This window comes from Giraffa tippelskirchi, chromosome 11 (assembly GCF_054371585.1).
Source record: "Giraffa tippelskirchi isolate mGirTip1 chromosome 11, T2T-mGirTip1v1.2.pri, whole genome shotgun sequence".
In the NCBI taxonomy this organism is placed as follows: domain Eukaryota; kingdom Metazoa; phylum Chordata; class Mammalia; order Artiodactyla; family Giraffidae; genus Giraffa; species Giraffa tippelskirchi.
This window is the reverse complement of record NC_137285.1, coordinates 124,720,600-124,733,784: the sequence shown is the minus strand read 5'-3', so window position 1 is coordinate 124,733,784 and position 13,185 is coordinate 124,720,600. Positions and strand designations below refer to the sequence as shown.

At 40.7% G+C, this 13,185-nt stretch overlaps 2 protein-coding genes across 2 annotated transcripts in view; one reads left to right on the top strand and one right to left on the bottom strand.

Annotated features, from left to right (window-relative positions):
* The window catches only part of COA4 (cytochrome c oxidase assembly factor 4 homolog), a 32,404-nt gene extending 28,861 nt beyond the window's left edge, over nucleotides 1-3,543 (top strand). The window contains exon 4 of the mRNA XM_081539601.1: nucleotides 3,279-3,543. Within this exon, the coding sequence (XP_081395727.1) occupies nucleotides 3,279-3,346 (68 nt within the window). The 3' untranslated portion in view covers nucleotides 3,347-3,543. The remainder of the gene's footprint in view (nucleotides 1-3,278) is intronic.
* Nucleotides 1-13,185, bottom strand: part of MRPL48 (mitochondrial ribosomal protein L48) — a 47,554-nt gene that overhangs the window by 18,291 nt on the left and 16,078 nt on the right. Inside the window, exon 4 of the mRNA XM_081539600.1 lies at nucleotides 9,629-9,717. Coding sequence (XP_081395726.1) covers nucleotides 9,629-9,717 — 89 coding nt within the window. The remainder of the gene's footprint in view (nucleotides 1-9,628; nucleotides 9,718-13,185) is intronic.

Below are 13,185 nucleotides of genomic sequence, written 5' to 3'. Positions count from 1 at the left end.
ATCAAACTGTATACTGCTGTGACTGACCTGGATTCACTGTGGGATGGCCCAGGGCAGACATCCTTAGATCCCTGTAGGAGTACACTATGATGCCCCAAATGGGTCATGGGATAAATCACTGAATCATTTTTGTACATAAATATCCATATTTACTCCTATTTTACAGACAGAAAACTGAGGTCCTCTGAAGGGTCCTCTGAAAGGATGTTGTATTTGGCCAGGGTTACTGGGAAACTTTGCTGGCAAAGAACAGATAGAGAAAGGAGTCAGATTAGAATCACAGACTGTTATAGCTGGAAGGTATCTTAGAGATAAATTAGTCTCTCCTTCCTTTCTCCCCTAATTTTATATAAGGGGGAAGTCAAGGTCTAGAATGGGGAAATGACTTGTTTAAAGGTTACAACAGTAAGGAAATGGAAAAGGCAACCACTTTATGTCTAGCCATGGCTAGAAGCTGAGACTGTGGCCGCAAACCCAAGCTGTCTCCTCTAGCTTCCGCAAAAATTATAATAATAGTATCCACCTATCACTATACACAGCATTTGGAGGGTGGGAAAGTTGGGAAGAAATTGTAGCTTCTTAATCCTCAAATGAAAAGCTGACAGGCCTGCAGCATATATAGTTTCCAGGAATTCTAGTGATGGAAATTTTAAAAATTACACCTGGGACTTAAATGATTTTGGTGATGGTACTCTGAACAGTCCATAATAAGCTGTAAGGTACATATCTATCAAGTGGTTATGTTTATAACTAACATAAACATGCTAACTTGAGTGTAGCACACTCAAGAAACATACACCAGACAGAAGGCATGGCCCTGACAGGGTTGGCAGCCTGGTGCTGCATAAAGAGCACTTGACTAAGATGGAAGCCCAAGAAAATCTGGGGGCTTCCCTGGGAGTCCAGTGGTTAAGACACCATGCTTCCACTGCAGGGGGCATTGGTTTGGTCCGTGGTTGGGGAACTAAGATCCCACATACTGTATAGCATGGTCAGAAAGAAAGAAAGAAAATCTTGGCTCAAATACTGTCTGCTTAGTCACTACATGACTACATGACTCTCTAGGTGTCAATCTCAACACTTAAGGTTCCTGTGAAGCTCAAAATAGTGAATTTTTGTGAAATGGAAATTGTGTGGACATTAGATGGATTCTGACCATCCTTAGTTCAAATATTGGCTCTGGAAATTATTGTCACTTGGACAAGTCATTTAATCTAAGTCTTAGATTCCTCAAACAGGGTCCTTAATAACCACAGTATATCTGAGGATTAAATGATATCATTTGTAATACTATAAAATGAAATAATGCTTTTAAAAGCCTGGCACATAGTGATGACATGATCTGGTATATAGTAGTTGCTCAATAAATGATATCTTTAAAGAAAGACTGAGTAATGTACACAGATAGGACATTATTATTATCATAATTGGACATAAGCATGCTCCTATTGGTATGCTTTACAGAATGAGGCACTCATTAAACCCCTGTTGTATGCAAAGTACTGATTCGACCACTCTAAGGAAAGACACCAAAGAGAAAACACAGTCCCAACTCTAAAGGAGCTTACAGTTGAGAGAGAGAGAGATACACACAAAAGAACCAACCCTCTCAATTCAATCATGATGAGTAGGGCACCTCCCATGGCAAGTTCAGCACAAGCTACGTTGCTGCACCATGGCAATTAAAACCCGAAAGCAATGACCTCAGGTGGCTGAGCCTGAAAGGGCAATGAGCAGGTCAATACTCCTAGGTTTTTTGTATGACATATAAGAGTACAGAGCAGTTACTAAATATAAATGGTATCTTTTAAAAAAGTTGATCAAGACATGTCTACTTCTCAGGTCTCATGTCCCATCATCTTCCACATGCCTCCTCAAGATTCCAGGATTAACACAAACTGCTTCAAGTTTCCCAACTGCATCTCCAGGATCAATGACTTCCCACTTTTGCCCAGAATGTTTCCCCTTTCTGCAGAGAGTTTGACTCTTCACCCAACACCCTCAATGTGAGGAACTCCTAGTCATTTTTTCCCCCAACCAGAGATGGAACCTGTGCTCCTTGCAATGGAAATGCAGAGTCTTAACCACTGGACCACCAAGGAAGTCCCTCCTAGTCTAGCCATTTTTTAAGACTCCATTCACGCTCTTTCAGGAAGGCTTCCCTCATTCCTCATGCTGAGGTAGGTAGTATGCTTACATGTTCCCATAGCAACCCTCTTTGCCTTAGACACACTATCACTTAGCACATGTATCCATTTATTCAACAAATATTTTCCAACCACTAAATGGCAACCCACTCCAGTGTTCTTGCCTGGAGAATCCCAGGGATGGCGGAGCCCGGTGGGCTGCCATCTATGGGGTCACACAGAGTCAGACACGACTGACGTGGCTTAGCAGTTAGCAGTGATAAGCCAGGGCTTCCCTGGTGGCTCAGATGGTAAAGAATCTGCCTGCAATGTGGGAGACCTGGGTTCAATCCCTGGGTTGAAAAGATCTCCTGGAGGAGGGCATGGCAACCCACTTTGGTATTCTTGTCTGGAGCATCCCTATAGACAGAGGAGCCTGGCAGGCTACAGTCCAACCCATGGGGTCACAAGAGTCAGATAACACTGAGCAACTAAGCACAAGTGATAAGCCAGACCAGGGTTAGCAATGGGGATATAAGAGTAAATAACACAGCCATAGTTTCTGCTTGCTGAAACTTGCAATCTATTGGAAAAGGCATATATATAACAAGTAATTATAAGAAGATGCATAATTTGAGGGAGGAAAATAGAGTACTATGGGATTGTAAAAAGGACTAATGCTATCATCAACATCGTCATTATCACCACTAGTAACTACTCATAGGCTCCATGTTTCAGACACTGTGCTAAGTACTTAAAACTTTCTTTTTTAACTTAATCCTTACAAAACATTTAAATAACATAGCTATTTAAAGGCAAGAAAATTGCAGCTTGGAAAAATAAGTAACTTACCCAAGGACATACACTAGTAAGCAAAGAACTGAATCATTAACTTGGGTCTGCCTAATTCCAAAACATTTCTCCTAGTCTCTACCTTTCCCTTTAAGGATGGTGTGCAGAGCCTGCCAGTTTCCTCAATAGTCTCTCTTTTCCCTTTAATCGTGGAACTGCTGAATTTTTCCTGGGTACATGACCATTCATAATAAAAATTACATTTCCCAACCAATCCTGCAGCTGGGTATGGTTCCATGACTGAGTTCTGGCCAGTGGGATATTAACTCATGCACTGCTTTCCCCTTCCCCTGCCTGCAGGCTGGAATGTGGACATGCAGGCTGAAGTGGGAGCAGCCATCTCAGACTACGAGATAAAAGCAGTATGATACGTTTACAAAACAGAAAGCTGGAATATCTACCTATACTTTATATGACAGAAAAACAAACTCTATCTTATTTAAGCCCCTTGATTAAGTGAATTTCTACTATGACAGCCAAATCATTATCTCAACAAGAAGGTATTATGTCTCATTCATTTCTCTTTCCTAGACTCCAGCAACATTAAATGTTGAGTTGAACTTAATTAAATTCTGGTTCTAGTTTGGTTATTTACTGGCAGAATATATATATTGTCAGAGAGAAATCACTTATCCTCCTCAGTTTCCTTTTCTGCTCTGTCTACCTCACAGGATAGCTGGTGAATCAAAAAGCATGGTTTTCAAATTTGTTGGTTACAAAGGGCCTAAAAAAAAAAATCATGTTTCCCTTTGTGAAGCACATGAAATACTTATCAATGTGCTTTCATCATATAAAACAAGAATGACTTAACTAGCAGAAAATATATTATATTATATAAATGGAGTTGTCTGCATTTCAAAAAATACGAAACCATATGAGTTTCTCTCTTAACTTTATTTTCATCAAATAAAACTGATGGGAGAAAAACTTGAAATTTAGAAAACTCTATCCATTAGCTTAATATCTTCTAAAATATGGCAGATTGCCATTATTAAACTTGAAGAGGGGTTCCACTCTAGCATCACCAGTGTTCCAAGGGCCTATGGTTTGACAGGCCATGAGATAATGGACGTGAAAGCACTTTGAAAATGGAAAGAGATCATTACTTTTATTCACATCAAATATGAATCTCTCTAAAACTCTGACACTGTTGTAATTTAGCAGAATAGGCAAGGCAGGATGAGAGCCCACTGGGCTGGAGACCAGGTGCTCTAATGGTGCAAGCTAGCTAAAAGTCAGGTCTTCATTAGACCAGGTGCTCTAATGGTGCAAGCTAAAAGTCAGGTCTTCACAGAAATCACTCTGTACCTGGAAAAGCTCTGGAAAACTCTAAAATAGTTTTTACAGCCCCAGTGTTTCCCGCTACCCCAAGCAACTGGATACTCCTAAATGAGTGTCAGTTCACTTTATGTACTCAGTGCAAGAATACAAGTGGTATTTAATAAATGTTTGTTGAGTAATTAGCCTCCAATTAAAATAAATAAATTAATTTTAAAATAAATAAATGTTTGTTGAGCTGAACTCTGTAAGACCTCCACTGACCCTTTCAGGGAGAAGTGCTTCTTTAGCTTTGCTCCACAGATATTTAGTTCATTCCTCTAGTAAAGCATTTCCCACATGTATTTTAGTTACATTTTTGAGCACTATCCTTCCCAGCCCACTTTATAGTTTTTGTAAGAAGAGACTGTGCCTCACTCACCACAGCATCATCTGTGCAAAGCACTGTGCCTGGCACACAGCAGATGCTCAATGCCGGTTGTTCTTTTCAGTGAGTTACAAGAGGCAGACTTGAGGGAAAACATGGATGCCAGTTTAAAACAGCTCTCTGTAAGCCAGTCCTAAAATCCATGTCTAGCCCTACAGTCACTAGGCCAGCAAAACCAATCTTTCTGTTTCAAGGAAGCTAGGACTGTCACCATAAAGTGGTTTTGATCTGTTGATTTTTCTGGGAATGATGCCACAATCTCCTCACAGACTTGTGGCTGTGAGCGCTAATCAATCTATGAGTGCTACAACAAAATAAGTAGGTGTCAGAAATGGCAAACACCTCCGCTACGTCAACAGTCAAAACAGCATGAAGTTTCCAAGAGAAAAGACATCTTGATTTCCTAGGGGACATTCTACAAAGAAGAAGTAAATTGTCTGAGTTCAAAAATCTTACTCTCTTGCCCCAGAGCCTGAAAAATAGAACGTATAACAGCTAAAACTGACAGCCATTTATGCTGCCTCTATTTCATCCTCCCACATCTTCCTCTTGGCATTGCTTTTATTCTTGGGCTGCTATTACCCTAGGATTGGAGGTTGAACAACAGCTGAGGGCAAGTAAGTAAGTGGTCTTGGGAGATATGACCTAGCACTATACAAATGTGAAGGACTACATTCTTTTTATTTTTATCAAATAAAAATCACTCTAAACAATCTGAAGCCTTTTAAATTTTAACAGAATGATGCAGGGCCCTTGAAGGAATAATGAGATCTACACACTGAGACACAGTGCTACGTCTGGAGATATGCTTTGAAGTATGGTCCCTCAATGCCATAAGTCAAGGTGGGTCTCACATGATGAAAGGGAAAAAAAGGAAGATATGCATGTACAAGGACACAGAGGCATGAGCTAGCATGGACGTATGAGAAAATGCACCTGAAGCACAGGGTGAAAAATGGGAAATCACTGAGAAAGAGCCTGGGTCTGTGCTGAGAGACCTGGAATCCCATGATTTGCTAGCATCCTCATGCTGCCACCCAGGGGGAAGCTTCGTTTTCACCTCTGCTGTCACTAACTCCTCAGAGAGGCATCAAGGACAGGGCACAGGATGGAGGGATGGGAACAAACCTAGAGTTATAAACCAGGCCATGCAAGAGAGAGATAAAACCAGTATTGAAAAGGAAAGCTGAGTGAAGTAGATGTGCCTTTTCCTTCCCAAGGTTCAGGAGTCATTAGACTGAGTGTGGGACCATTGGAAGGAGGAATGAAGAGATTACACCAGCAGAAAAGGGGCAAACGCTAGCCACTTTGTACATGAGAATTAACTCTTGTCTTAGGGCCACAGGGTTCAAGAGAGTAGAGGAGTCAGCCTGAGTCAGAGAAGAAAAAATGGAAATCTAGCTGTTTATTATTTTTTATAGGTTCTTACTTTAGGGAAAGAAAGGAGGCCAAAGATGCCTTCTAGCTTTTCCAGTCCAGTTTACCAGGGGTACAAGAGACGGGGACTTGGGACAGGACCTCTGAGAGCTAGTAGATGAAAGTCTTCATTGTGCTATTCCAAGCGCAAAGTAAGGAGTCTCGAGCAGCTTCCACCGCATCCAGCACTATTGTGCTAGCCACCCTGGAACATGAATAGTATCCGGAGAAAAGCCTACAGCCCTAACAAAGGGGTGCATCACTCCCTTCAAGCAAGCAAGGTCAGCTGGAGACAGCTGTTTACAGAGAGTGGGTCGTGTTTGCCAGTTCTGATTTACAAAACCTCCAATAACCACATTTAGGTTTAGCTCAATCAATGTTTATCGTCCTCTACTTGATGCCAGGCCCTGGGCTGGACACTGAGGATACAGAAGAAACATGAGACAAGGCCTCTGCCCTAAGGATGCTCATTGTTTAGGCGTAGAAACAGTCATCAAAACAGGGTTAAAATAGAGCAGCAAGTCCTACAACAGAGGAAGCACAAGGAACCCCTTGTTCATGGTAGGAGAAGTAACCCAGTGCAGGGAATTGGAGGTTTCTCAAAGAGGGAGATTTGTTTTCCCCTCCTCATCCTATCTTCCTCAATGGGATTTAAAGGTTCAAGATGTATTAACCAAGAAGGAAAGTCTTACAAGTAGACAGAACAGCATGTGAGAGGTCTTGAAACAGTATGATGATCCATGAGATGGGAGAGGAAGCTGGAGAGAAAGATGGGACAGATGGCATTAGACATGTCATTAAGCTTCCTTTTATAAAAAGCCAAGGAGTGGGTCAGAACATGGTATACACAGAAAATTATCTATGAGAGAGGATCCCAAGAAATTTAAAAAAGCAAAAAACTCACACCCAAACAAAACTAATTTTATTTCCTGCTAATTTATGTAAGACTTTTAGAAGGAAGATATCCCAAAATAAAACAACTCCAAGAACTTACTCTAAGGCACCATAACTCAGAAAGGGTGTAAATCACTCCTTCTTCTGAATTTTAAAAGCATTTTGTATCCTCCTTTTAGCACTTGTCACTTTCTGCTTGGGAGCATAGTTATTTGTGTCTTATCTCTAGTGGTTTATCAGCTCCCTGTGAGCATGAACCAGGTCTTGCTCTTTTATACTATAAAACTTTATTGCAACTCAGTCTGAATAGGCAAGGTACCCCCAACAGTACCTAGCACATAATAGATCTTGGAAAAAGATAGCATTATGGACTTACATGATATCAGAGCTAAGAGATTCTTGAAGATATTCTAATCCAGAGTTTCTCAAACTTTGTGAAGAATCTGACAAAAGCTATGGATTCTCTTCCCAGAAAAACTCATACATAGAAAACATTTTACATACAACTTCATCGCCAGCCATACCCAGAGAGGTAAGGTTAACTTGCCCCAAATCACAAAGCTAATAAGTAGCAGAACCAAGCCTAGAATACAAGTTTCCTGGTTCCCAATTCAGTACTCTTCTCATTACAAAGGAAAAAATTTGGTAGAGTTGTTTCCTGCTGGGAGGGTGCCTGATACAAGCCTCAGGTGTGGCAATGTTCCTCTTACAAAATTCCTTGATATAAGGACGATGCTCAGAAGAACGTGGCAAGTTTAGTGGCTTCTGAGGTCCAAATGCAGTGGTCCTGGACCTCTGCTAAGGTGAGAAACAATGGGAGATGTGCAGGGTTTAGTGGGACCATCGAACTAAGCCAAAGAACCAAAAATGACATTGAAATCTCCCCAAGTAAGAACAGCAAAATCTTCCTAACTATACTGTTTGCAGGTCAAAAAGCAACAGTTAGAATGGAACAACAGCCTGGTTCCAAATTGGGAAGAGTACGTCAAGGCTATATATTGTCACCCTGCTTATTTAACTTACATGCAGAGTATATCACGTGAAATCTGAGCTGAATGAAGCACAAGCTGGAATCAAGATTTCTGGGAAAGATATCAAAAATCTCAGATATGCAGATGACACCACCCTTATGGCAGAAAGTGAAGAGGAATTAAAGAGCGTCTTGATGAAGGTGAAAGAGGAGAGTGAAAAAGCTGGCTTTAAACTCAACATTCAGAAAACTAAGATCATGGCATCCTGTCCCAGCACTTCACAGCAAATAGGTGGGGAAACAATGGAAACAGTGACAGACTTTATTTTCTTGGGCTCCAAAATCACTGCAGACGGCACCTGTAATCATGAAATTAAAAGACGCTTGCTCCTTGGAAAAAAAGCTATGACAAACCTAGACTATGTATTAAAAAGCAGAGACATTACTTTGCCGACAAATGTCCATCTAGTCAAAGCTATGGTTTTTCCAGTAGTCATGTATGGATGTTAGAGTTGGACCATAAAGAAGGCTGAGCGTGAAAGAGTTGATGCGTTTGAACTATGGTGCTAGAGAAGACTGCTGAAAGTCCCTTGGACAGAAAGGAGATCAAACCAGTCAATCCTAAAGGAAATCCACCCTGAATATTCATCGGAAGGACTGATGCTGAAGCTGAAGCTCCAATATTTTGGCCACCTGATGCAAAGAGCTGACTCATTAGAAAAGACTGATGCTGGGAAAGATTGAAGGCAGAAGGAGAAGGGGATGACAGAGGACGAGATGGTTGGATGTCATCACCAACTCAATGGGCATGAGTTTGAGCAAGCTCCAGGAGATGGTGAAGGACAGAGAAGCCTGGCATGCTGCAGTTCATGAGGTCACAAAGAGTCGGACACGACTGAGCAACTGAACAATACTGTTTACAGGAAGTGATAGAATCCTGACTCAAAGACAGATTGACTTTCAAGCCAACATTGTGTCCATCTTACCACAAAGTCCTCTTCAAATGCACAAAAATCTAACTACCACAGAAGCAATCCTGCAGCTGGAGCCAGAGCAGTAGACTAAATAATCCTAGAAATAACTCCCAGTTATCTGTGATAATAGATTCAAGAAACACACACATCTTTTAAATCTGCTAACACACAAGCAAAAAAAATTAGCGCTTTGGCTGAAAATGTTAATCCACTTCTATATGCCACAAACCATTCATTCAACTAAACTAAATGTATCATTTTCATTGTGAGGTCCATATTGAACGAAATACTAAGACTGTATTTTCCTTAAGTGTCAAAGATAATAAAACCAAATCATTTGCTTTTCCCTGTGATAATCTCGCCTAGGGACAAGATTGGGAACTGGCAATAACATCTCCACTCTGGATCATATCCAAACTTCATAACTGGAGAGAATTGAGGGACGACCCGCTATCCTTTCTGGCTCCAATATAATCCAATCTATGCACATCTGATCGTCTGGGTCTTTGCAAAAGCTACACACTATCCTTTTCTAAAGGACCCCTAGGGACTTCCCTGGCAGTCCAATGGTTAAGACTGCACTTCCACTGCAGGGGCACGGGCCCAATCCTTGGTTGAGGAACGAAGATCCCACGTGCCTCGGCCAAAAGAATTTAAAAATACATAAATAAAGGACTTCTGCCCCCTTTACCTCCTCTGGCTTAACCAGGTGCTTGTATCTTCCAATGCCATGCGTGGGCTTTGACCTGTAGTGCCGACTGGTGGTCAGCAGAATGCCACCTGAAAGAAAAGAAGACAAACCCGTTTCAAAATTCCTCAGGGACAGACAGATCGTACATGAGGAGATAAATTCTCCACTGCAAGGTGGAATATCTGGGGACAGCAAGCCTCTTGTTGGTTTCAAGAACCAGAGTTATTTCTTGAGCCTGAGCTGACATTCAGTTTACCCCTTTTCTCTCTCCCTTCGGCCCCTGGACTACATCTAGTCCCTGCTTTGAGAAATTCTCTCCTGTTAGAGCCACTGGTGGAGGGGAACAAAATACATCCTCACAGGACTCTCATTTTCTCTTGCCCCTCAACAGGCAATAATGCTTTTGAAGTTTTCCAGTGAGGATTGTCCAGAGAGAGAGGTGGCAAAAATAACCAGCAGAAAGGACGACAAAGTTGTTAAAACTATCCAATTTGCTTTATTTATGTTGATATATAATGATCTCCAACAGACTTCAAATGAATAACAATAAAAACTAAAAACATAAGGTACAGAACAGTGCGTACGTAAAAAATAGAATCGCTATATATTGATACTCTACATTAATACTCTATATATTATTTATTAATACATATTCATTGTGGTAGAGCCAGAGATGTGTCACCCAGATCCCCTTCAAAGAAGGACTTGCTAATATATACATACTCTCCTTTAATCCCCATTATTTTTATCTTCATTTACAAAGAAACTGCAGCTCAAAAAGTAGGAATTGGAGGGAAAGCCAAGGTGATCCAGTGGTTAGGACCCTGTGCTTCCACTGCAGTGGGCATAGGTTTGATCCCAGGTTGGTGAACTAAGATCCTGCATGCCATGCTACAGCCAGAATAAATGAATAATAAAATTAAAAATAATAATCAATTAATATAATAAATAATATACTAATAAAATATTTAAAAAAACAAGAATTGGCCAAGGTCATCCAGCAAGCAAAAGGCAGAACTGCAATTTAAACCCAGGTCTATCTCACTAAACAGCCTGTGCTAAGATGTGTTATAACATCTGAATTTCTAGAATACAAAATCTAGCTAGACTTGATCATTCCCATATCTGATATCAGTTCCTTATTTTTACCCTTCACTGGAACCTGCTCTGTTCTGTCTGTGTATCTCTCTTGCTCACTCCCCACCTTCTGGAAAAGCACTGGTCCTAGGTTCTGCTCTCTTTCCTCCTAGTTCCTGTGGTCCTGCCCTCATCTCCCCAAAGTCACCACTTTGTGGGGTGCTAAATACAAAATGTGTGGAAAAGTTTAATGACATCTAGTAAAATATTTAAGTTTCTCTTTTCTAAAATGTGCTTCCAAGTAGTCTGCTCTGTGTCAGGCCAATCAAGAGTTATAGCTTCAACTATGGAGAACAGTATGGAGGTTCCTTTAAAAACTAAAATAGAGCTACCATATGATCCAGCAATCCCACTCCTGTGCACACATCTGGAGAAAAACATGGTCAAAAGGATACATGGACCCCAATGTTCATTGCAGCACTATTTACAACAGCCAGGACATGGAAGAAACCTAAATTGTCCATCAACAGAGGAATGGATAAGGAACATGAGGTACATATATACAATGGATTACTGAGCCATAAAAAGAATGGAATAATGTCGTTTGCAGCAATAGTGGACCAAAGAGATTGTCATACTGAGTGAAAGAAAGTCAGAAAGAGAAAAACAAATATATATCTCTTATATGTAGAATCTAAAAAAAAGTACAAGTGAACTTATCTACAAAACAGAAATAGACTTACAGATGTAGAAAAACTTATGGTAACTAGGAGGCAAGAGTGAGGAGAGGTAAATTGTCAGATTGGGATTGACATATACACACTACTATATATAATATAGATAACTAATAAGGACCTACTATATAGCACAGGGAACTCTACTCAGTATGGGAAAAGAATCTAAAAAGCAGTGGATATATGTGCATATATAACTGATTCACTTTGCTGTACATCTGAAACTAACACAACATTGTATAAATCAACTGTACTCCAATAAAAAGTTAAAAAAAAAAAGTCATGACTTTTTTTTTCTGAGTCATGGCTTCAGAAACTTTCCCTGCATTCACAATCCACAATATTTCATCAAGACAACCCTAGGATATCATGGATCCCTTCCATGATATGCATTAGTCTGCATTTACAATTACATGCCAACAACTGTATAAATAATGGGACAGTTACAAAGATGACTATAATATGCTACTTTCCCTCGAGACACTCAGTACATACTGGCGAAGGATAATGGGAAAGCAGATAACTACCTTATGGTGTACAAAATACTTTAATGGAGATAAAAGCAAGGAACCTAGAAGAAAGAACTAACTCTGTCTGGGGCATGAGGTGGGGGCATGGGAGTGAAGGAGGGCGCAGGGGAAGGGTTCAGAGAAGTAACAGCTGCATTCTTGAAAGAGGAGTTAGAGTTTACCATGCAAGGCAGAAGGAAGTATTTTGGGCAGAGATTTCCAAATAACTGAGGTATCTTCTGGTCATGGTCCCAACTGACTCTCTGAGCCTTCAGGTTCCAGACTCTGCAACCGAGGGTCCCACCCAAAGAGCTAATATGCAAAACCCCTTGATGGGTACACAATCATACTCAGACCACAGCTTTGAAAAATGAATCCATCCACCAAGATTTTACTATGACTTTAATACATGACCTCCTAAAAAGTACTGAACTCCCCAAAGCATGTTTATTCATTCAACAAATATTTATTACTACCCAATAGAGTAGACAACAACAATTATACCCTCTCAACCATGTGACTTGCACATACCAAGAGTTATGCAGTGTACAAACCACCCAATATCCACAGAAGGCCTAGTTGGTACTGCCCTAGATGCTGGAGCTCTAACAATGGACAGAGACAAAGCCTCTGCAATACAGAACCTATGATCTGTTGGCGAGACTAATATCAACCCTGGGTGAAAAGGGCTCTCTATGATAAGAGCCATATACATGGGATAGGCATTAAGACTGGACTTGTGGTGTCAGGAAACGATTCTTAGAGCAGGAGGCTTTTAAGTAAAACCTGACAGGTGGCTTGGAGTTAATGAGGTGAGAACACAGTATGGGGAGAGGAAGAGCCAGAGAGAGAATTTCAAGGCAGAGTATGAGGAGAAAGGTGGCAAGAGACGAGCTTACAGAAACAGGCAAAACTTAGGAACAGTTTAATTATTCAGTACTTATGATGTACCAGACACTGTGCAAAGAGGTGGAGATATAACAGGGGATATGACCAACAAAACTCTGCTTATGGAGCTTATAGTAGTAGGAGGAGGGAAGAGTCACAAAATAAATATTAAATTACAAACTGTGAAGAATGATAAAAAAGGCTATGGCAATTCAATCGGTGGATCTATTTTAGACTGAAATATCAGGAAAGGCCTTTCTAAAATAGAACAACCTGTGAACTGAAACTAGATGTCAGAGGAAAATAGTAATAGTGGTTATCCCCAGGGAGATGTGGCTCGACGGCAGGA